Source organism: Octopus sinensis, linkage group LG2, assembly GCF_006345805.1.
Source record: "Octopus sinensis linkage group LG2, ASM634580v1, whole genome shotgun sequence".
In the NCBI taxonomy this organism is placed as follows: Eukaryota; Metazoa; Mollusca; class Cephalopoda; order Octopoda; family Octopodidae; genus Octopus; species Octopus sinensis.
The window spans coordinates 45676374-45698287 of NC_042998.1; the positions used below are offsets into that span (position 1 = coordinate 45676374).

Below are 21914 nucleotides of genomic sequence, written 5' to 3' on the forward strand. Positions count from 1 at the left end.
CAAAGATTTGGGTTAGGCCTTCTGTTTGAGAATAGTTTCCTCCCCACCTCCGTCTCATCTCTCAGTTTCGGTAGCCATTTAGAAGGTCAAGGGCACCGTCTTCAAGCAGCTTTTAATTAATAATCGGCAGAAGTTACAGAGTGACTCAAAGGTCGATAGTTTCGAGGCGAGCGTTACCATTTACCAAAGAACACGAAACTCTTAGCAATCGAGTCACTTTAAAACCTACCGATTAACACCCCCACCTATATTCCCTTGTTTTGAGTTCTATTATATATGTATCCGTTACAGGCAACAGTAGCAGTATTAGATTAAAAATATTTATATTATGCTAGACAGATGCCACAGACACACATACATGAATATATAAACACTTTGAAATTCTAGGAGGAAATTACAGGAGTGGTTAACGGAAACCAAATGAAAGATATATATATGTATATATATTTCCATACACTAAATCCTGCAATTAAGAAAGATTGCCAAGATGACATACAAATAATGTAAATTAGAAGACATTTAAATATATGAATTCGATATCGTTTCGGGAGTCAGAAATATTCAGAAGAACCGACACCTTACAGAGAAGGGGGGGAAAGGGTGCAGTCTAGTTGGTGAAACCTGCATACTTGAGAAACGAGAAAGGTTTTATTGTTATTCTGAAATAAAGAATTGTAACAGTTGTCTTTATTAATTATATTATTCTTACATGGTTCGTAAGTAATCATCGGAGCTTTAACAAATGTGTGGTAAACCGTAGCAATTAAAAGAAGCAAAAAACGTGTCTTGGTGTTTTCATCGGCGGAAAGTGTGGGGGGGGGAAATCAAAATATCTCATTGTTTAAAAGAAAAAAATCAATGAAACATGGAATTCTTTAGCTGAAATAGTGATAGAAATAAACAAAGATTTAAACTCACCAAATAAATAAGATACTCCTAAGGTAATTTAGTATTAACAAATATTCAAATATTACATGCAAAAAAACCGAAGACGGATCCTAAATTGAAATGACCGCGGTTCCTTGTTGAAATTCTCAGCTCGATTCTGATTGGTCGAATTTCTACAAAGCGCCATCTGTCTACTTTATAATCTCAATCTCATTATCATATTCTACACCGGAAGTTGCAACTCAAACAGTTTCTGCCGATTTCCAAGACGAGGGAAATCTTTGAAAGTAATTATCTGTTAAGCCATTTATTTATTTACTTCGATTTATTTATAATTTATGATTAATATAAATGTATAGGATTAGAAAAGAAAAAAAAAAGGAATGAAGATAAAATTTCTCCACTGCATTTGTTTGTATCGAAAAATCTACTTTTAGTAACCACAGATGTTTTTTTAAAAATTAATTTGTATGTTGCTCCAGCGTGGCCTCAACCTGTTCGAAAGTAGTAAAAGTATATATATACATACATCTGTGTGTCGTGTCTCTGTATGCCCCTACCACGATTTGACAACCGGTGTTGGTTTGTTTACGTCTTCGTAACTTGGCATTTCGATAAAATTGATCGATAAAATATGTACCATACTTTAAAAAATATAACAGCTGGGGTCGATTTGTTCGACTAAACCCTTCAAGGCAGTGCTCCAGTATGGCTGCAGTCCAAAGACAAGTAAACGACGAAAGATAAAAAGATAAACTTCACGGTTTTCATATTTTAGAGTATTTTAATTAGGAATGAAAAAAGAAGGATTAATTATACTTTTCTTTTATTGAATTTTCAATCAAATATTTCATATATAGGTTTTGAAGCGTGAAGAATTTCCAATAATTAATTTTTTTTTTACGTTTGTATTTCCTTGCATGCTTTCATTCTCAAGCGGTTTGTTTACTTTTTAGCGGCGAAATTTATGCTAAGAAGCAACATGCTCTATCAGAATTCCCTTAACACATTTACACAATTAACTAATTACACAATCTCAGATACGTAAAATATTCGAATTATTATATTTATATTTTTTTTTTCAAATTGCATCTCGAAAATTAAATAATTGCATCCGGAAAAATCCAATTATTAACAGCAAGTCAATTTTACACTTTAAGTGTAAGGTTGTTAGATTATTATTCTTCTATTGAAAATTATATCATCGATAACTGATAGCTTAGTTACAAAAGCACATTTCATAATCGTTTGAGTGTATAAAAAGTCTCTATATCATGTCAAGTTTTGTAACTCAAACTGAAGTTTCGCTTTCTTTGAACTCCTTTGTATTTTATTTATCCATTATATGTATCTCATATTCATACATAATCCTGTTAGGCGTTAGGTTTTTCAGCATATTCAGTGTTTACTGTTTATTCGTTTTCAGAGGGAAACCACTTTCTTTTCTTTAACTGATCCCATCCCGCCATCGAAAAAAAAAACAACCACAAACTCCGTGGTTTCTTGTCAGTTCCTCCTGGTGGTTGTAGTGTCAACTTTTGGTTTCTTTTCACATAAAATCAATGTACAAGTTTAGTTGCTAAACATTTTAATTCATATCAACATAATAAGTCACGAAAAGTCTCTGTTCAGTCTGAAATAAAACCCTTCTTACTATCTCAAAAGAGGCGAAGGACTCGTTGGACAATGTATTCCTATATACATTCTACGGAGACATTTAATGTGACACTAGATGTACATTGCCTTAATAAGAAGTGATATGATGTCATGACCAAAATGTCTGTGATTCAAAAGACCTGTTCTTTTAGTGCCAACCTGCGTTAACAATACTACAATTTAGGTTAAATAGTTATATGGCTTGTATGATATTATGATCAGACTTCCATTAAGAACTCTTCGATGAATCCCAGTTACACTTGCTAGACATTCACATGCACTGTGTCTATTTAGATAAGGGGTTTTATACTTGCTATGTCTGAAAGAAGGGGTAGTCCCTCCGTGACTGGTGAGTTAGCTACCATTCAACCTGTTGCAAATCAACATCTGTAAGAAAGACATAAGCAAGGAAAAGAGAACCAATGTTATGGGGAAGAAGAACTGGAAATAGGGGTTAATGTGGGGCTGGTGGAGGAATGCATCAAGGTGATGAGTGGGTTAGAGGTGTGTATACCCGTGAAGTTACGCGAGACCAGCCAGCTCTGTAAAACAAGCCATTATACTAGCAATAGAAAAGACAGAGGAGACAGCATGACTGTGGGCCTGACGCTGAAGAGTGTCTGTTAGCAATTTAATCTTCTCAGGATGTGTTCCACGATGTCTGTGTGCATAACAGGGATTCACTTGAATTTTGTAGTGTCTGTAACTCTTGGAGACTGAAACTCTTTCTGGGCTTGTCTTTGGGATGTGGTCTTAGCTATGTTAAGGATATTTTTGCTAGGAGAGATCCTTGGTGATAGTGAGGACCACTATTTGGAGAGAATGGAAAAGCTCTTGCTTAATGTCACTTATGTTAAGGTTGGGTGCAGTGGTGTTTTTTTTTTTAAATGAGTAGTGCTTAGTTTTTTTTTCTACGTTTGCTGTTAAAAGAGACAAGATTGGTTTGGCCCTATCAGAGAATATTCTTAAGATGTCTGTTCATGGTATCAATGTAGGTTTTGCATATGGTGTTTAGATTGAATGTGGCTGATGTATGGTTGGGGCAGGTTAGGTAGGAATGAAGGATCGTATCGTCTGCATAAGAGTGATTGATCTTGGGTCTTGTGACAAATAGCTCATTGATGTATAGAAGGAATCTTGGGACACATTAAAGTTGATTGAGAGGGAAGTGGAAAAAGCTCCATCAATACATGTTGTGATAGTGTGGCATTAGGAAGGGCATCCATCTGTAGAATCCAAGCCAAAACAGACCATGGAACTTGGTGTGGCCAACCCATGCCAGTATGGAAAACAGACATTAAATGTAATGATGATGATCTGATAGAAAGTTACCATACCAAGGAGTGCAGTAAATAATGCACTCACATTGCAGTTAAAAGTTAAAAATTTCCTTGCGTTTATGATAAATAAATTTGGCCACTTATCTAATACCACTGTTATTAAAACACCAAATCTAGAAAAGATGGAACGTTGACATTTTGTTGCAATTTCCAAGCTTCTGAGACATAAAACTGCTTTAATCTAATTAGTGGCTGAATTGATTGTGATCAACATGTTTCCATCATTTTGTATGTTTCTCTAATCCATATGTAATCTTTCCTAGAACTATTTTATCAAACATCACAAAATCTAATAGATTCTTCAGTACCTCTATCAATGTTAGGGCACCAAACAAGCTTCCTTTAGTGCTTATTGTATTCCTTTTTGTATATGTGTCACAAATTATGGACAATTGTTGTCTATAAAGTTCAGGAATGATTAGTATATTCTTATTAAATATATAATTATTCTTTACAGCCAGTTTAGATGAATGAGAACTTATTGTGCTAAAAATGCTAATCTAGACCCATCGTTTCCAACCATGTGCTGTATTTTTTTTAAGTGAACATAAAGGTATATTGTTGAAATGATTGTCCTTAACAGTCTGAACTTTAGCTAAAACAATTCATCATTAACTGTTTTATGCATTATAGAACAGTTTATCAAACTGATCTGTGTCATACTGCAGACTATTAAGCTATCAAGATTGATTGCTTTTTTTTTAATGAGCATGTGAATGATTTTAGAAATCATATAGTGGTCATATAAGTGTGTGTATGGCTGTCTTCTGTAAAATTCCCCAGGTAACAAATGTCTTGAAAGAAAATGAATTGAAAAAACTAATGATCAGACACCTGTGTGAAAAATGTTTTAATCTTATTATATACCATACCACTGCATTAGTTTAATGTTCAGAATTGTACCAGTTTCTTTGAGTTTTGGAAAGTGTATAACTAAAACATATATATATACTAGCAGCATAGCCCGGTGTTTCCCGGGTATGTAAGAGCCCCTAGTAGGCAACGACTAATCCCAATCTAGTCCTTTCCCTCTAGGGAACGAAGGCGCATGTGTAGGTTGCAATGTCTTCTCTTCACTCGAATACTTCTGTGTATACGATGTTCCTAGCTGTCCCTAGCTGTCGAGTTGTGTCCCCTAGACAGAAAATGTGTTGCATATAAAAAGCTTAGATTCTCGACCCCATGTCGAATTTATCGATTTTTTTCAGAACTGGGAGAACTTTTCAAAATTTTCGCTGCGTTAGTTTTGAATTATGACATTGGGCTATGTGTGTGTCAAGTTTCATCAGAATCGGTTGAAAGCCGTGGTCAGGGTGAGGGTACAACCTGACAGACACACAGACAGACAAACTGCCGTTTATATAGATATATATATATATGACTTTCCATTTTGAGACATTCCTGCTACTGAAGTTTCAGAAGTCACAATAGTTGAAAAAGTTATATCATCATCATCATCAACACTTAATGTCTGTATTCCATGCTGGCATGGGTTGCACCAGGTTCCATAGCCTGTTTTAGCTTTGTTTCTACAGTTGGATGCCATCCACTTCAAGGAGTATACGGGGTGCTTTTTTTCATAGCACCAGCACCCACACCAATGCTTTTTATGTGGTACCTTGGTTTTAGGATCTCAATTCTGTTTTGGTGGGTGGATCTTCTACAGTACAACAATGCACCATATGTCTAGGTCCTCTCTCATCTCCTTCATAAGGTTCAGCATTTTGAGATCGGCTTTCAATACTTTATCCTATGTCTTCCTGGGTTTCCCTCTCCCACTACTTTCCTCTAAGTTATTAAAAAAAAATCTGACAAAATTATAAACTGATCTGATGTATTTCCAGGAACTCGTTATCAAAATGGAACAGTCTACATTTCGCCAGACAGAAGATCGACATGTATCTGTGGAAGTTACGTCAATGCTCTGGTCACCAAAAATGGACCTTATTGCATTAGCAAATCTTCAAGGGGAGGTAAATAAAAAAAAATTCATTTTAGTAAACCTAGAATTTTAAAGAATGCTTACTATAATTTCTTTGTATTAAAAATATTGCTCCATTTTCCTAAAAGTATTTTTCTAATATTATACAACAAAACTTTTTCTTCTGTTTGGTAGGTTGTTCTGCATCGTCTTTCTTGGCAGAAGGTTTGGACTATTCCTGCTCCAGCTGATAATGTTACTGTTGGTAGTATGGCATGGCGCCCAGATGGCCGGAGTAAGTACTTCCCTATTTCAATTGGAAGCTTTTTTATTAATTACTTCTAAGACACTCGAGCTATTTATCCTAATTAGATTCCATATTTTATGAATTTCATTATTAGATCTAAGTTATGATGTTATTTTAAGCTAGTTTAATGTGGTTTTGTAATTCAAAACTCATTCTACAAGAATAGGTGATGGCATGGCTGTATGGTTAAGATCGTTTAGTCCTACTCTATGCTACCTTGGGAAAGTGTCTTGTATTATACCTATTTCTTTATTACCCACATGGGGCTAAACATAGAGGGGACAAACAACGACAGAGATAGGTATTAAGTCGATTACATTCACCCCAGTGCGTAACTGGTACTTAATTTAACGACCCCGGAAGGATGAAAGGCAAAGTCGACCTCGGTGGAATTTGAACTCAGAACGTAACGGCAGATGAAATACGGCTATGCATTTCGCCCGGCGTGCTAACGTTTCTGCCAGCTCGCTGCCTATTATATATACCCCTGGAGTTACCAATGCCTAGTGAGTGAATCTGATCAACAGAAACAAAGAAGCCTGATGTGTGTGTCTTTGTGTCTGTCCCCACTCCTATCTCTTGACAACTGGCGTCGGTTTGTTTATGTTCTTGTAACTTGGAAGTTCTGCAAAAGTAACTGATAGAATAAGTACCAGACTTTAAAAAAATAAATACCAGCAGTTGATTCATTTGACTAAATCTTCAAAGTAGTGCTCCAGCATGGCTGCAATCCAATAACTGAAACAAGTAAAAGATAAAAGATAAACTAAATCCTATCAATAATCAGTATAGATTATAACCCTGTATGGTGTTTCCTGTATATTACAGTATTGGCTGTTGGTTACACTCACGGCAAAGTATGTCTTTGTCATATTGAGAATGCTGATGTGCTACATGAAGTTAATATCCATGAAGAAGTGACAAGTATGAGTTGGGTTTCTCAAGTTTTCCCAGACGGCAGTTCTTGGTCTCCTCGTGCTTATCCAGAGGATACTTCAGATCATTACCTACCAAAATTAGAACCTCTTAATAAAAGGTAAGCTTTTTAATACAGAGATGTTATTTATTCCTTTTGGTACTGACCCACCTGAGACCACCCTTGGTTTGGTGATAGAAATCTGTTTTAATCTAAATTAAAATCTTTTGATAGAATTTTTTGTTAATTTACGTTCCAAACTTTATTCATAATCGTCGTTTAACGTCCGCTTTCCATGCTAGCATAGGTTGGACGGTTCAACTGGGGTCTGGGAAGCCAGAGGCTGCACCAGGCCCAGTCTGATCTGGCAATGTTTCTACAGCTGGATGTGAGTGTAATGGGTGCTTTTTACGTGCCAGACGAGGCTGGTAACGGCCATGATCGGTTGGTGCATTTTATGTGCCACCGGCACAGATGCCAGTCGGGGTGGCGCTGGCAACGGCCACGTTCGGATGGTTATTATTTTCAAAATTAAATGAATCAAAGGCAGTTTATCTCAATAGGAATGAAGTTAATATCGTTACTGTTGTTTAGCTGACATTTTAAACAATATAGAGCAATGTGTTTCAATTTTTTTCTCGGTTCACTAAGACGAAATAGTCACATATTGAAGGGGAGATTATTTGTAAGAGTTATCCACCTTGTAATCTACATTTCTGATTACAAGAAAGATAACTCTTAACTATACTATTGATCGAGTGTAGTATCCATAAAAGAAAAAAATGGCAATTCAATTTTCTTAGTAAATTTTAATCTTTCTGGTTGATGTGTTGCTTCGTTTTCTTGTGCTTAATTTTAGTTAACCTTATTCTTTTTACTTCAAATCTATTTCTTCTTATAATTTTTGTTGTTATGCAACATGTCTCCTCTCATCACTCTCAATGTTACCTCCAACACATTGCAACATAGAAGATTACTGTTAAATGACGACAATGTCAGCAACGGCCTACATTAGAGACTTCTGCTAAATCCTTCCTGACAAGACTGTCGCCCTCTGACACCCCTCTTTTTATCTGCGACCATTGACCTAAAAGTGTTCAAACTGAAACATCATTTATATCATTAATCTACAAAGGTCACAGAATGACACCTTCTTTGGTAACTAATTCATTAATCACAATGAGGACTAGGGAAGAAATATATAAATTATATGTAACTAATATAATTTCTGTTACAGTAGACATTTCTACTTGGGTTGAAGCACTCAGTATTCTTTCTTACTGGAAATTATATCTATATGTTGTAGCCTTATATCCAATGTTATATAATTATCTCAACATATTATTACATTAACTGAGGTCTTTGGATGTCTGTTTGCAGAGAAGAAAGTGTTGAAGATGCCAAGAAAGTTAAAAATCAAAAAGAGTAAGTACAGATTTATATAATGAAACTTTGGAACTCCCATACCAGGGCTCCACTACTGGATGCAGTTTACAGTCTTAACCTGGACATACCATATATATAGACACACACACATACATATATATACACACACACACACACATATATACATATATATAAATATATACATATATGTGTATGCATATACATATATGTGCATATATGTATATATATTCAACATGGAATCGGCAGCGTATATTTGCTGCCGATAAATTTGGCGCGAGTACGATGATTTGAAAATTTTAGGTCAGATATTGCCGAGACAGTAGTGGTGCTGCCTCGTGTAAATATCGGTCCCATCTGGCTTACTTTACTGATGAATTTGTTGGCCTATGGAAGATTAGCTTGATTTAATTTAATCAGGCTGATTTACCATTAAAAAACAGATGAAACGATGCATTGTATAAAGTATTACAGGGTAAATGTTTTTTTCATTTTCTCCTGGTTTACGGAATTAATATTTTTTTTGCGGTTGAAGCCTTGGTTGCTATTTCTAGTGGGTTGAACGGCCTATTATGGCCGTTCCTAAATTTTGCTGTTGAATTTATTAATAGTCTCTGACTATTTACTTTTTTTCCCACTAGGCCGCTGGTGGCAAATAATTTCTACTGAATTTTTTGCTACCCTATATTGATAAATATACATATATATATATATGTATGTGTAAATACATACATACACATATATATAAATATGTGTATATATATATATATATATAAAGTTAATCCAAACAAGAAAACACAACAACGCGAGGACGTGGAACAAATATAGTATTATTGGACACTCAGGAAAGAAGGAGGGTTTAACATTTCGAGCGGAGCTCTTCGTCAGAAACATAGGAAAAGGAAAGATCCAAAGAAGGGAAGACGGAGGAAAAAAATCGTCAATGGTACACACGCGGTCGCATTTTGCACACACACACATCAATTATAAATGTCCACACAGTAAGATAAAGTATGAATGTATGTTACAAAATAAGTAGTTTTCAATAGAATTTGCTTGTTTTATGTTCCTTACTTAAAATGTTTCCATCTCAGAGTTTATAGTTTGTTTACCATTAATTGTATGTTTATTTTTAGTCATTTTTTTCATATCTGATTTTTTTTTTTCTTATTTATCCATCTATCATTTTTTTCAGATTAAATCTACTCGTTGTTGGTTCAGCTGTTGGAAATGTCTATTTGTTTGCTTATGGTATATTTCCATGTGGATCTATAATCTTAATGCATCCTAGCATTCAGGACAAGGTATTGTCTTTCATTTAAAAAATTGTATTTGCATGTTGTATGAGTTCATTCTGCTTAATTGCATAATTTCAGTGATTGAAGTTATGCAATTAACTGAATTCATATAGTAGGCAATAAATTTATGAGATTTCAGTGTATTATCAGTAGCAAGGTATTGTGGCTATGTTACATATGTATCATCATCATCATCACCGTCCTTTACTGTCCATTTTCCATGCTGGCATGGGTTGGACTATTTGACCAAAGCTGGCAAGCTGGAGAACTGCACCAGGTTCAAGTCTGATTTGGCTTGATTCCTCTGGCTAGATGTCCTTCCTAATGCCAACTACTTTACAATGTGTGGTATGTGCTTTTAATGTGGCACCAGCATGTGCACTTATATGTGGTACTGGTACAAGTGCTTTTAATGTGGTACCAGCACAGGACTCTTGCTGGCCAATCACCTTCACTAGAGGATGCAGCCTTAATACTTCTGTGGAGGATGGGTCTTCTTGAGTACAGCAAGGCGCCAGGTATCTTGGTCCTTTGTCTGATGAAATTAGAAAATAAGAATAAAATGCATATAAAAAGACAAAGACAATGGTTATCAGTGAGATGGAATAAATGGAAGCAAGTATAAAGGTAGATGGGCAGAAGGTTCAACGAGTGAAAAATGCTTTAAGTATTTAGGACAAATAATAAATCAGGAAGATTGCTGTGTGGAAGTTAATAAAAGATTACCATAAATCCTCGAGTATAATCCGCATTTTTTTCCCAAAATTTAAAGGTCAAAATCCATAGTGTGTACTATATATGAGGTTAAAAATGAAAATTATTTTCTAAGCAATGTCCGAGACTCTATTTGCTCTCTGGCAATGTTTATTCAGCCGCATTTTGTGATGTTGGGCGCGAAAATACCTTAACCCTTTCGTTACCAAACCGCCCAAAGCCGCCTGAAAAAAATTTTGGTTTATGAGACCAAAGCCGCCCGAATTTACCTATTCATATTTAAATGAGAATATCAGAGCAAATCTCTTCAGTCCATTCGTGAAAACACGTATTATACTTCGTAAACAGTTCAACTACAGTTTTGTACAATAATCGAAGTGTAATTTTAATTCCGTGAATTTTGGGAGATTTTTTTCCGAAATTTGTTCTTATTGTGTTTTCAAAATTTGTAATTCTGACAAAAAATGGATACGAATTTCATTATATCAAGCAGCGAGTCAGAATTCGAAGGATTTTCTACTGAAGACCATCATAAATCTAACTCTATGACTGAAAAAAAAAAGCATGTGGTATTTGATAATGAATCTGATGTTTCATTTTCCGAAAGTGAAAACAGTGAATCTGAGATCTCCGACAGCGATAAAGAAAACGAATTGGCACCTGAATGGAGTGAAAATTTAAAAACTGTTTCTTTCGGTGATTTTTCTGAAGAAACTGGACCAAGCCACAGACTTTCCCAGAAGGGTAAAGCCTTAGACTATTTCTATTTACTTTTTCGAATGAGTCTATTTGAAATCATTACGGCGGAAACGAACCGTTACGCTAAACGTAAACAAAGCGAAAGAAAGGATAGTTTGTGGTTTCCCACAACCTTAAATGAAATTAAGGCCTATTTTGCCATAAATATTATTATTATGGGTATCAGAAAGTTACCCAGAATAACAAATTCTATCGTAAAATTTTGTTGTATACCCAATTGAATATTAGCTAATAACCCATTTTCTATAGCGATGTTTGAACAAAATTTTAATAATTTTATATTTTGTGGAATTTACCTGTATCTACCTGCAATTAGTCACTTTGTGACAAAAATTATAGTATAGAATTGGTTGAGAAAATATTTCATTAAATTATCTTCCAAAAATCAGATTAATATATCGATAAATAAAAAAGTTATAGTTGTTTAATGAAACCAGACTAAATTTATGATTACGTTAGAAATTAATTGAAACACATAAGGGGTGTAATTTGGTCAGAAATATAGTAACGAAAGGGTTAAGCTAAGCCTGAAAGCAATGAAGTCATAAAAGAATCATCCATAACTTGCAATAAGGAACATTTATTAAACATTATTACTGTTATTTCTTTATTTTCTGCAAACAAAATGCACAAAAAAGCTACACGTTTGCATTACGTTATATATACAATAATAATAATGGACGTTACCGTATACAGTTTTACAAACCAAGGACGTTATATAGACCTCCTTGACTCAAGTTAGAGAAGTGGTGTGTACTATACACAAGGTTTAGGTTTTTCAGAGGTACAGCCCCCTAAAAATCCCCTGCGTATTATACTCAAGGATTTATGGTAAATGGAAGTAAAGCTGTATTTATAAGAATGAAACGCTGTGTTTATAAGAATCAAAACACATAGCATTGCACCTACAACTGAGGCTTGTAAACTGTTATATTATGCAAATTATCCTCTATGGAGTAGAAATTTGAACTGTGTATAGAGCAATGGAGAAGGAGATAGTTGTCTTTGAGTTGTGAATCTTTTGTAGATTGGGTAGAATAAGCTAGGAAGACAGAGTAACAATTGCTTCAGTACTAGAAGAGCAGGAAGTCCAAAGACACCTATTGTTGAGAGTTGAGTCCAAAACAATCATATTTTGGACATATGATGTGCCACTAATTACCTAAGACTATCCTGAAGGAAGTGTGGAGAGGAAGAGAGCAAAAGGCTGTCAGAGTCGTTTGTGGGCTGATGACATAAAAAGATGGACCAGAAACAAGACCCTGACTGATTGCATGCATACAGCTTAACATAGAGGGAACTGGAGAGTCTTAGCAAGCTGAACCCTGGGTACAGAGAGGGCACCTGGTTGATGGCTGATGAATTTACTTATGTTCATCTTATTCAGGCTATTATTTCCATTGACATGTATCACACGACACTTGTTTGACTTATTTCCTATTTGATTTTTCAATTCCCTTTGATATTCTTTAGTTATCCAAACTTAACCAGATTCATACTTAGCAGCAATGACTTTCACACACTTTAAATCACATTACTCAAGGTTCCATGCAGTGGGACTGAACCCTAGACCATAGGGTGAAGAAGCAAGCTTCTTAACCACACAGTCATGCCTGTACCTTGTCACACTTTCCAATTGTTAGGAAGGTGAAGAAGAGAGGGCGGAATGGATTGTATAGTCATAGATACAGAGTGCCCAAAAAGTTCAGCATGGTCATGGCTGAAATATCTTTGATATTCCAGCCATAGCAAATCTGACTTTCTTTTTGTGGTTAACATTCCTCTTGAACAGTTGTGTACGGACAATTGCAGAGAAAGCTTGTCTAGGGACAAGCTTTCTGGGGAGAAAGGATTAGAGGTACTTGTTGGTGTGGAAGCTTGGTGAAGTGGTGATAAGAAGAGGTAAAGAGACAAGTGAGTGGAGGTGGTATGTGTTCATCCAACTCCAAGGAGCAGAGGCCTTATGTATTTGCAGTAAAAAAGGCAGAGAGAATAGACAACAGTTTACATGTGTTGGTGAGTGATTTAAAAAAAATCAGTCAACTGGTCCTTGTGGATGCAGTTGAGAATGTCTGTTTTTGTGTAGCAGCATCATCATTTTGCATGTGAGAGCAGTGGTACGCTATTGTGTGTATCTCACTTGGGTTTTTTTTTTGTAGATGTCAGGGGCTGAAGTATTTTCTGACTTTGAAGAGGAAGCCAGTCTTTGTGATGCAATCTTTATTTTGTTCAGGATATCATTCACTTGAAGAGATGTGGTGATAGTAGGATATGGCATTTATAGTGATCTTAAGGGTTTTAATTCCATGTTTGTGTTGGTGCCACGTAAAACACACCCGTGCCGGTGGCATGTAAAAAGCATCCAGCTCACTCTGTAAAGTGGTTGGCATAGGAAAGGTATCCAACTGTAGAAAACATGCCAAAACAGACAAGAGTGGCTGTGTGGTAAGTAGCTTGGTTACCAACCACATGGTTCTGGGTTTAGTCCCACTGCGTGGCACCTTGGCCAAGTGTCTTCTACTATAGCCTTGTGAGTGGATTTGGTAGACGGAAACTGAAAGAAGCCCGTCGTATATATGTATATATATATGTGTGCATGTATGTTTGTGTGTCTGTGTTTGTCCCATCCAACATCGCTTGACAACCAATGCTGGTGTGTTTATGTCCCCGTCACTTAGCGGTTCGGCAAAAGAGACCGATAGAATAAGTACTAGGCTTACAAAGAATAAGTCTTGGGGTCGAGTTGATCGATTAATGGCGGTGCTCCGGCATGGCCGCAGTCAAATGACTGAAACCAGTAAAGGGGAAAAAAAAGAAGTGGAGCCTGGACAAACTATCCAACCCATGTCAGCATGGAAAAGGGACATTAGATGATGATGATGATGTTTGCATCAAGTCTAGTTCAGTAATGAATTTAAGTTGTTTTAATTTGTGCTTATTTTCCTTTTACAGAGAAGTCGAGTGAACTCTGCTATGATATCTCAAGATCTGTATACACTCTGGTTAATTCTAGAAGTTACTGAAGATGATTCTGGTGACTGTGGATATTACTTAGCCTCAGTAAGTACAATAAAGTGAATCTAAAACAGCAAGCATGTGAGTGAAATGAGGAAATAGTTGAGTGTTAGTCATCAGTGGTCAGCAAATAACAGTTTGAATATGTAGCTGGGAGTAAATAAAATACAACTTGGTTAAAAAAAATTTTTTAAATGTAATGTTTGACCCCTCTTCCACTGATTGACAGTTGTTGGTGTGTTATGTTCCCATAACTTAGTGGTTTGGCAAAAGAGACTACTAGAATAAGTGCCAGGTTTAAAAAGGAAGTAAGAATGGGGTCGATTAGGTCAATTAAACTCCCTCAATGCAGTGCCACAACATGGCCAATATTACGAGGATGCTGAAGAATATACTTAGATGGGTAATCAGAAGTGATGAAAAATAGAGCCTGTTGATTTAGAAGCATTTTCATATATTCTAATTCATTAAAAAAATCTAGAATTAAAACCACTGATAATAATCATGGCCTGTTGTGGAGAAGGTTTTGCTATCATTTCTTTCTTGCTGTTGTAGAAATTGCTTCATTGACATGAATGCAGGACACTGTTTCATAACTTAATCCTTATGCATGACTTACTCTTCCTTTTCTTAAAAAGTTTTTTATTTTTAATTTCAATTTAATTAAATTTTTTTTTTCAGATGGACACTACACTTCTGGCTAGCAGACATCAAGAACTTCGATTACTTGCACTGAAATATGCAGAACTATCTTCTCTTTTAGAAGTAAGTACATTTCTTGGCAGTGAACATGCCATATATTGGGTCATCCCATAAATAATGCGTTTTTTTTATACTTCTTTTATTTTTCAAAATTCTCATTCATTGGACAATGAACTTTGCTTGCAAAGACCTATTGAGGCAAGTGTAAACAAACCAAAATTGCTGATGTGGCCAATGACAGTACTGTCTGATTGGCAGTCGTGCCAGTGGAATGTTAAAAGCACATCTGAGTGTGATCGTTGTTAGGGCCACGGATTGGCTCCTGTGCTGGTGACATGAAAAGCACCATTTGAGCATGATTGTTACCAGTGTTGCCTTACTGGCACATGAAAAACAACGTTCGAGCGTGGTTGTTGCCAGTGCTGCCAGACTGGCTCCTGTGCAGGTAGCACGTAAAAACATCTTTTGAGCATGAATGTGGTCGTTGCCAGAACCGCCTGGCTGCCCCTCGTGCTGGTGGCACGTAAAAACCACCCACTACACTCTCGGAGTGGTTGGCGTTAGTAAGGGCATCCAGCTGAAGAAACTTTGCCAGACCAGATTGAGCCTGGTGCAGCCTCTGGCTCACCAGTCCTCAGTCAAACCGTCCAACTCATGCCAGCAATTGTCTCCCAGATTCACTCACTACGTTTTGGTTGGCCACTTTCCCTAAGTACTATATAGTAGAACTGAACCTGAAACCACATGATTCCAAAGCAATGTTAAATAATGATGATCTTCCTTTCAGAAACAAGTGTAAAAAATCTTAAATGTTTTTGATTATTCTGAATGAATGAAACACTATCTTTTATCAATGCTGTTTGGTAACTTTTCCAGTACTTGAACTCCACAATTCAGCAGATGACAGAAGCCTGGGAAGATATTCTTATGGAAATGGATGACAAGTTGCTAAAGTTTGCTGAAGAGAAAAAGGTTAGGAACTGGTGTAATCTTAGTTATCTTCAGATCTCTCTTTTAAAGCTACTAAATTAATATTGAATACATAAGCATTTACTGAGTTGTAGAAGAACAATGAAGATTGAACAAAAATCCAATATCTTCCAGTGATTTAATTTCCTCTTTATATATAAGTCATTTCTATATTCTTTGTTGATAGTTGCTCCAGTTGTTATATTACACTGTGTAACGTGATTTTTGTCCTTCAGTTGCAACCATTATTTCCTATTTGCTTATTCCTGGGACGTATGAAAAATGGCTAATATTTCCTTCAAACTTTGCTTTTGTTGTGATGTTTATTCAAACCCTAAAGAATCCCTCTCAACACATGGCTATAATGCTCCCTCACTACTCCTGCTCATGATCAGAGATGCACATATCGTCAGCCACTAAGAGATATGCTCAAGTGATTCAAGTCAAGCAACTGACAAGCAAATCTATGGTATTGAGCAGAATATTTGCTATAACAATATTTCTTATTTCTTTATTACCCACAAGGGGACAAACAAGGACAGACAAAGCGATTAAGTCGATTACATCAACCCCAGTGCGTAACTGGTACTTAATTTATCGATCCCGAAAGGATGAAAGGTAAAGTCGACCTCGGTGGAATTTGAACTCAGAACATAAAGATGAAATACCGCTAAGCATTTCGCCCGGCATGCTAACGTTTCTGCCAGCTTGCCACCTAAACAATATTTCTGCCTCAGCAACTCAGTGCTGAATCTGTCTGAAATGTAACGGAAAATAGGTCAGTTTCAAAACAACTTTGATGTTCAGATCACAAAAGCAAAGTTTAAAGGGGAAAATAGTAATTTCCTTTTATTTCTAGATAGAAGCAAATAGTAAATAACCCTTACTGACCAAAGATAAAATAAGAAATTAAAATTTTGTTACACAGTGTTAGTGATATATTTCTATATTATCTCTTGTAGTTTTAGCGTCTTAACATTTGAAATGTCTACCTTACAGCAATGTGGTAGTTCCCGACCTGCTGTCTCTGTGTCTACAGATCTCCTTGAAATGTTGCTCATGGGCAGAGCAAGGTAAATTACATTTACTAAACTGCATTTTGTTGATGTCCTATTTACTCTGATGGTGTCTTTAGACTCCTTTCTGTGCCTCAAGTGTTTTTGATTAACAAAATAATCATTCTATGTTGCAGCACTGAACTTCGTCTATTTCTTCTACATGAACTGACAGAAAAGGTAAATGAATGCATCTTTTACAATGGTAGATCTATTGTTGTTGTTTGTTCCTTCTCGAGCCACGCCTGTCTCATAAGGGCTGGTTTCCTTGGTGTATAGGTTCCCCACCTGCATGGGACGCCGGTCTGTCGCAGATGAGCTGCAAGAGTGAGAGAAAGTTGTAGCGAAAGTCAGCAGAAGTTCGCCATTACCTTCTGCCAGGGCCACGTGGAGCTTAGGTGTTTCGCTCATAAACACACACATCGCCTGGTCTGAGATTCAAAACCACGATCCCTCGACCGCGAGTCCGCTGCTCTAAACCACTAGGTCATGTGCCTCCATGATCTATTGACAAAATATCAAAATAGAAATATTTTCTGTTAATTTCATCATCGTAGTCGTTGTTGTTGTCATTATTATCATTTTAATGCCAACTTTTCTGTGCTTGTGTAGGTCAGACAGAAATAACTGAAACAGGTTTTCTACAGTCAGTTTACCCTTACTTGTTTTCAAAGTAATATTTCCCCATAACTGGAAGTTTTCATAGAAGATTGGAAATGACACTGCTTGTATGATGGTACACTCATTTACATCTATCACACAATTCCAAGATTAGATGACATGAACATACATGCAAGCACACAAATGCGCATACACACATGCACATGCATGCACCTCTCCCCCCACAAGTATGTACAGATGTTACATACACACACACATACACACACACACACACACAAACAGACAGTAAGTAAGTTCAGGAGAGGGGGGAAGTCGATTACATCAACCCCAGTACTCAACTGCTACTTATTTTATCAATCCCAAAATAGTGAAATGTAAGTCAACCTCAGTGGAATTTGAACTCAGAACATAAAGATAGATGAAATGCCACTAAGCATTTTGCTCAGCATGGTAACGATTTTGTCAGCTTGCTATTAGAGCTTAAACCTTATTGTATGCATATTGGTTATCAACTAAAAGGGCTGGCAACGGCAAGGGCATACAAAGCATTGCCTTGTAAAGTCATCCAACTCATGCCAGCTCGGAAAAGTGGATGGAGGATGCTAGTGTTTAAACTAAGGAATTTCTTAAAATTTGATCAGATTGGATTGTGTAAGTCTTTCAACCTTCCTTTCAACCTATAAATGCAAAAAGCCCTCTCAGATTTGTCATTCTGAGGAATTTCAACCATGTTTCGTGGTCTGCTACCACAACAGTTCCTTTATAAGATCTAGTTAGCTCAAGACATCATCAGGAGGAACCACGTCCGGTTTCGGCCCCTACTCCTCTACCGTTTTGACATGCCCCCCCCCCCATCCTTTTGGAGGTGTCTTCAGCTCTGGTGTTAGGTGCATGTCTTCTTTTTTCTGTTCCCTGGCCTCTTCGATGTAGCATCAACGAATGTCAGCAGGCGACTGACTGTCTTGTCAAATTTCCCTTCTTTTCTTGGTCTATGGCTTACAAGAAAAAATATCACCTCATATAAGAGGTAGTGGAATTGAAATCAGGATATTGTGATTAAGCAAATGTCTTAACTACTCAGTTATACTTGTGTTACTAAAGATGATGATAATATATAAACTGTCTTAATTTACTTATTTCAATATCATGTACCAATACATGGAATAAAGTAAGTGTAGTTGTTATCTGTATTTATGTGGTTAAAAAAAAAAATCAATATTCACGATTGATTATAACAATCTGGTATATAATAAAAAATAACTACATAACAATACAACAACTCAACAACAATAATATTAATTGTTTCAACTTTAATAATAATTGTTTCTAAAATAAGCACATGGCCTCAAATTTGGTAGCAGGGGTTAAATCAGTGGTTCTCAACCATTTCAGACCTATAGACCGTCATAATAATTTGGACCCCCATAATAATTTGATGTTTAAAAAATCTTATATTTTTTTAATATAATTAGGAATTGTATGAAAATAATTGTTAAAATATTTTGTATATTGTAAAAGTATAACCAATTTATTGCACATAAATTTTAATGACAAAATCTTATATGAACCCTGGTTGAGAACTACTGGAATAGATGATTATTTGAAACTCAGACTTATTTTATAAAGATATTTTATCATTAATTGATCCTTTATATATTATATTTTTGACATATTGATGCTTTTCCAGGGTCTCAAAAAGCTTGGTCTTTCTATTGAGTCATCTTATCTAAGTATACAAAAACTGGTAGTCCGTCTTCAAAAGTAAGTTCTTTTTGGATTATTAATTCTGATATATTTACTGTTGCTTGTTTTTATCTGTTTTCATTTTATTAAGCAGTACATCTTTTATTTTTTTCTTCTCCTTTCATGCTCTTGCAAATTTACTTACCCATTCACCCTGTCCAATCCACTCTATCACTTTCCTTATATTCACTTTCCTGTCTCTTGAGGGTATGCCTTGGCATATCTTCATAATTTTCTCTCTTTTCCAACTACATTAGCTAAAGCAAGACACTTGAAGATGTTCCTTTATCATACTTTAGCCTCCCTTCATCTGGCATACCCACCGCTCAATACTACACCACTCTCAATTGTAGGTCTTATCTTGTGCCAGTCCCAAATAAAAAACAAAACATTACACACTGTAAAGTGGTTGGCACTAGGAAGGGTATCAAGCCATAGAAATCATGCCAAAACAGACATTGGGGCTTCATGCAGTCCTCTTGCTTACTGGCTCTTGTTGAACTTCCAGCCCATGCCAGCATGGAAAACAGACAGTAAATGATGATAATCCGCATATTGTTATCATTTCTTATATTCTAAATGTGTATTAGATTGCTTCTTATCCATGATTGTCTATGTAGCTTATACTTTATAGAATAGTTACTTAACAGTTTAAAGTTGTAACATTGCAAATAATACCAAAAACTTCTCTTCATTAGGTTTACATTTTTCTGAACTTAATCCTTTTACTGTGAAATTAAATTTCATGGAAGGTGTTTATAAGCCATTTAAGAAACACACAAAGTTTTGTCAGTGAACAGGTCGCGGTCTGAAAGCGACGAAAATATTTTGACAAATTAAATTTAAATGTTGAAGTGAATCTAACGGTTTTTGTGTGTTTCTTAAATGGCTTATAAACACCTTCCACACTGCAATTGTTTTCGTTCCAGCACACGATCTCTGATCAAGTCACTCGCAAGTACATCTCCGTAATTAAATTTCATGGTTATTCTAGTAATGATTTTAAATATTTACAAATCACATTGCTTCAACAAACTTGATATAATTTGACGTAACAGAAAATAGTTTCCTGCATGATATTTCTCAAGAAAAGATAGATTAGTATATAAACTGCTTACCATAGTTATATGTTAAGCTCCATTGTGATATTGTTTCTTTTCATAAATTAGCTGACAAACGTATTTATTTTCTCCTGATTTTAGTGTTGGAGTATCAATAATGAATCATCTCAGAGATCTATATGGTATGTCAATGTGGTACGACAGATTTGGTGTTGTAGGTTTGACTAGTAAGAGTTTACATGAAGCAGTTATGGCTTCTTGTACCTTTGTGATGAAGGCTAGCGAACTGCACCAGTAAGTTGTTCTTTTGTTATTGCGTTTGTATCATTATCTTGTTCTTTAAATATTGTCTACAAAAAAATATACTGAATATTTATGAAAGGTTACATGTGTGTGTGTGTGTGTCATTTACTTGTTTCACTCATTAGACTGCAGTCATGCTGGGGCACTGCTTTGAAGAATTTTAGTGGAATGTACTTATTATTTTTTTGTAAAGGCTAGTACTTATTCTATTGGTCTCATTTGCCAAACTGCTAAGTTACTGAGATGCAAACACACCAACACCTGTTGTCACGTGTTGGTGGGGAGACAAACCCATACACTAAGAGTACACACACACAAAACACAAAATTGGTGAGCCATAACAGGTTGCCTTACATACTAGAAGGAACAGTCAAAAAGTCCAAATGGTGGATTTGAAAAATTATAATATAAAAGGATGAGGTGTGTTATTTTGTCTCTAATTTATATGTTAATGTTTGGCGTATCCACTGATGAGAACTTCGCCCTGCAAATTAGTTTATTTGCTAATTAAAGTTCGAAACCTAAGGTCTGGTTGTAAAACATGGTAAATGTTTTTATTTTTCATTCCCTTCGAAATTGCTCTTAACTCTGGTTTGGACTTTTTGACTGTTCCTTCTAGTATGTAAGGCGACCTGTTATGGCTCACCTCTTTTGTGTTTTAAACGTACACTAATTTTTATATGAAAAATATGTCTATTGACTTTGTATACATGCTAGGCCACTGGTAGAAAAAATTTCTATAATTTTTCGCACCCTATGTTAATTTATATATATATATGGGCTTCTTTCAGTTTCCATCTATCAAATCCACTGACAAGGCTTTGGTTGGCTCCAGGCTATAGTAGAAGACACTTGCCTAAGGTGCCATGCAGTGGAACCCAGAATCATGTGGTTGAGAAGCTGGAAGGCTGCACCAGACTCCAGTCTGATTTGGCATGGTTTTCTATGGCTGGATGCCCTTCCTAATGCCAACCACTCTTAGAGTGTGATGGATGCTTTTATGTGCCACTGGCACAACACGAGTATCTGTCACAACTGTGAGTTTGCATGGCTTGATGGGTCTTCTTCTCAAGCACGACATAATGTCAAAGGTCTCAGTCATTGCCTCCATGAGGCCCAACACTCACAAGGAACTCAGCCACTTTGGCTCACTGAAGCCCAACGCTCGAAAGGAACTCGGTCACTTTGCCTTCATGAAGCCCAACACTCGAAAGGTGCTTTTTTTTTTCTAACTTTGCAGCC

General features: G+C 36.1%; 2 protein-coding genes across 2 annotated transcripts in view; one reads left to right on the plus strand and one right to left on the minus strand.

Moving 5' to 3' along the window:
- Positions 1-1037, minus strand: part of LOC115223682 (rho GTPase-activating protein 19-like) — a 31579-nt gene extending 30542 nt beyond the window's left edge. The window contains exon 1 of the mRNA XM_036512893.1: positions 919-1037. The gene's annotated coding sequence lies outside the window, so the exon portion shown is untranslated. The remainder of the gene's footprint in view (positions 1-918) is intronic.
- A 49-nt stretch (positions 1038-1086) lies between these two features.
- LOC115223672 (anaphase-promoting complex subunit 4) overlaps positions 1087-21914 on the plus strand; it is a 106479-nt gene continuing 85651 nt past the window's right edge. Inside the window, exons 1-13 of the mRNA XM_029794349.2 lie at positions 1087-1175; positions 5729-5857; positions 6001-6100; positions 6941-7148; positions 8409-8453; positions 9628-9736; positions 14156-14263; positions 14900-14983; positions 15797-15892; positions 16889-16962; positions 17082-17124; positions 19253-19326; positions 20511-20663. Of these exons, the coding sequence (XP_029650209.1) occupies positions 5744-5857; positions 6001-6100; positions 6941-7148; positions 8409-8453; positions 9628-9736; positions 14156-14263; positions 14900-14983; positions 15797-15892; positions 16889-16962; positions 17082-17124; positions 19253-19326; positions 20511-20663 (1208 nt within the window). The 5' untranslated portion in view covers positions 1087-1175; positions 5729-5743. The remainder of the gene's footprint in view (positions 1176-5728; positions 5858-6000; positions 6101-6940; positions 7149-8408; positions 8454-9627; positions 9737-14155; positions 14264-14899; positions 14984-15796; positions 15893-16888; positions 16963-17081; positions 17125-19252; positions 19327-20510; positions 20664-21914) is intronic.